The following is a 2,773-nucleotide window of genomic DNA, read 5'->3' as shown; positions in this document are numbered from 1 at the left end:
ATTAAAAAATCCTATATTTTTTGTACTAGTTTGAAAACTAAGAATAACTGCAACTTTTTTGAATTTTCTCATTATTTTCTATGTTCAAATTTTTGTTTTTTTATAAAATGTCCAGATTCGTAAAAAAAAATATTTCTAGAAAATATTCAGATTTTCAAAAAAAAAAGCAGAAGGAAAAAAAAGGAAAAAATACGAAAAAAACAGAAACTGGGCTGGCCAAGATGCCGACCTGGGGGTGTGCGGCGGGTCATACGCACCGACCAGGTCGGCATATAGGACCTTCCCCCGCACGCCACCGGTCAATCCATGTCCGCGCGGGCCACTTGCACTTTAACGGGCCGGCCCAGTAGGTTGCGCACGCTGCACGTATATATAGAGAGTGGCTCCCTCAAAAAGAAAAAAAGGAGAGAGGCTCACCCACTAGGGTTTAATAATAGCCCGCTTGCCGCCGCCGCCAGCGCCCCAGCACCGGCACAGCACAACACTCCGTCCGGACTCCCGACCAGCCAGCCATCGTTCTAACGGGTGCGATGCTAATTCGTCGCCGGAAGCAGCGCCACGACGCCACCCCCTACGATCTCCGGCCTTCCTCTTCCTCAGCCATCAAGAAGAAGAAGGTGAAATCTGAAGCTCACCTCCGTCTCTACTTTTGCTGCGAAATCTGAAACTCATTTCCGTCTGTACTTCTGCTGCGACATAGCGAAATAATAACTAATCACATGTAAGCTACGACCACAAAGAGATTCAGGCGCATCAGCACATGGTCGACTGCCCGCTCTAAGTTGATGTTTTGATATTTTAATATGTATGTTATGCATGCTGGCGCTGTAGATTTGATGTTATATCTGCGAGTTTGTGTCACCTAACTAGATAGAACTGATGGCGCTGTGGATTTAATATGGCTTAAGCTCTGACCATCCAAAGCAGCAGGGACAGCAGCACACGGTTGACTGCCCGCTCTAAGTTGATGTTATGATATTTTAATATATGTTATGCATGCTGGCGCTGTAGATTTAAGGTTATATCAACGAGCTATTTGTCTTGCCATTACCTAAGTAGATAGAACTGATGGCATTGTGACGCTTTTTGTGGACTTTGAATACCAGATGTCTGGCATTGGTGGGAATGGAACCAGAAATCAGCCCGGTATGCGGTTTTCAGAGAAAAAGACTTTGAGAGCAGAGCCGCTCCCAAGCCAACAAGGAAGTAGTATAACCTGCAGCTTCATTCAGAATCAAGTAAAATTTTATGGACAGGTATTACCAATAACGTCTGAATTGTTTGCCTGGTCTGTGTACTGTTGCTCATTCGTATCTTTTTCCTTAATCAGACAGTTTCTTCGCAAAAGGTTGGATCGTATGTTGATGTTGAGTTCGAGTCACACAAGCATGCTCTTTTTGTGAGGAACAATTTCATACCATCTGACTTTGAGCTGAAGTTTGCGCCATCAAATTTATCTGACCTACCAATGATAAGTAAGTATAAAAGAGTTACTTTATACTAAATTTGTACATCTCTAGTAACTACGTGTAATGGGTGGTTGAATTTGAGTTGATTCATTATTGCAGAGCCTGGAGTGGTTTATCGACGCCCAGGTAGAAGAGATCATACGCATGATTCAGTTGAGGTGTCCATCTGTCCTAGTTACTTCTTTGATGCTTCAAAGACATTGAACTACAATTTCGTTTGAGCTTTGTTATTTCTATCTACAGGATTCTGTTTCTCTGCCTTGGAATAACCCATTTCCTACTAAATGGGGCGTTCCAGATAATCAGATAGGTGAATTCAGCAGGGTACAACCTATTCATCCAGAGAACATTCATCGAGAACCAGTTAATCCTGCCCCTCCATTTGAAGACATTTTGTGGCCGGCACTATCTTGATAAAGGTAGTAACTGTGTGAGAACAAAATGGGACTTGGTCTTAGGCTACTGCTGTGTTGTCTCTGGTCGTTGTTTAACTATGTTGTCTTCGAACTTCAAGTGTTAGATCAGAATGCTCTTATTGTTTTAAATCTAGTTTTGTGTTTATGTTCATGAGCAATTTTTGTCTGCCATTTGTCATGTCTACTTTGCTTCCATTGCTGTGCTTTTTGTTTGGATACGTTCTATGGATGAAGTATTTTATGATCTGCAAAAGTGTGGCATTCAGTTTGAGCACGTTCGTATGTTACTTTACCTGTTTGATATTCTATCTTATTCTAGCTGGAGTATAAGATCTTAGGTTAAGTGTGATGTCGCAGCTCTAGTTATAGCATCCTTTATGAATATCTGTAGTCCTAAATTCTTAAGCAATATAGCTCAGTTGATTCAGTCCTTTTACTACTTCTGGATTGTAGACGTGGTCCTTAAGGCCTTAGTTATCTCAGAGAAGGGAGGGAGGTTAACAAGGTTTCAGGGCAAATGATATCGAGAGTACTACACCGTAACATCTGTATACCTCTGGCTAAATAAATGGGCAGAGCTCAGCGTCCCCAGGGATCCTCCTCTGCTTGACACGTCTCAATATACACAGAAAAATTCCCCCCAAAATCCCACCTGTCCCACGTGTAGGAGCAACGCACGACACTGCCTTGGACTTCCATCGTAGCACCGCCCCCGTTCTCGTCACTATCGGCTGCAGTACCAGCACCACCCCCTTGTAGCGCTGCACCCCACTGATGGAAGCATCGTCGCCCCGGTTGGTAGGACTGCCGCTCCTTCTTGCAACATCCTCGCTGTTCCCTAGCAGCACCGCTGTGGTGCCCAGGTAGCACCGTTCCTCCATGCCTGGC

The 2,773-nt window shown here is 43.9% G+C and overlaps 1 protein-coding gene across 2 annotated transcripts; it reads left to right on the top strand.

Moving 5' to 3' along the window:
- The first annotated feature begins 464 nt into the window (after positions 1-464).
- On the top strand, positions 465-2,051 carry LOC124651576. Of its 2 annotated transcripts, none has more exons than XM_047190637.1 (5): positions 465-617; positions 1,107-1,238; positions 1,331-1,475; positions 1,569-1,627; positions 1,713-2,051. In XM_047190637.1, exons 1-5 carry the CDS (start codon positions 531-533, stop codon positions 1,881-1,883), a joined length of 594 nt encoding a protein of 197 aa, XP_047046593.1. In that variant the 5' UTR covers positions 465-530; the 3' UTR covers positions 1,884-2,051. The 2 variants fall into 2 exon arrangements, with proteins under 2 accessions (XP_047046593.1, XP_047046591.1); XM_047190635.1 differs by having other exon boundaries at positions 1,107-1,256.
- Positions 2,052-2,773: the final 722 nt, after the last annotated feature.

This window comes from Lolium rigidum, chromosome 5 (genome assembly GCF_022539505.1).
Source record: "Lolium rigidum isolate FL_2022 chromosome 5, APGP_CSIRO_Lrig_0.1, whole genome shotgun sequence".
Classification (NCBI taxonomy): Eukaryota; Viridiplantae; Streptophyta; class Magnoliopsida; order Poales; family Poaceae; genus Lolium; species Lolium rigidum.
This window is presented reverse-complemented; position numbering and strand designations above follow the sequence as displayed.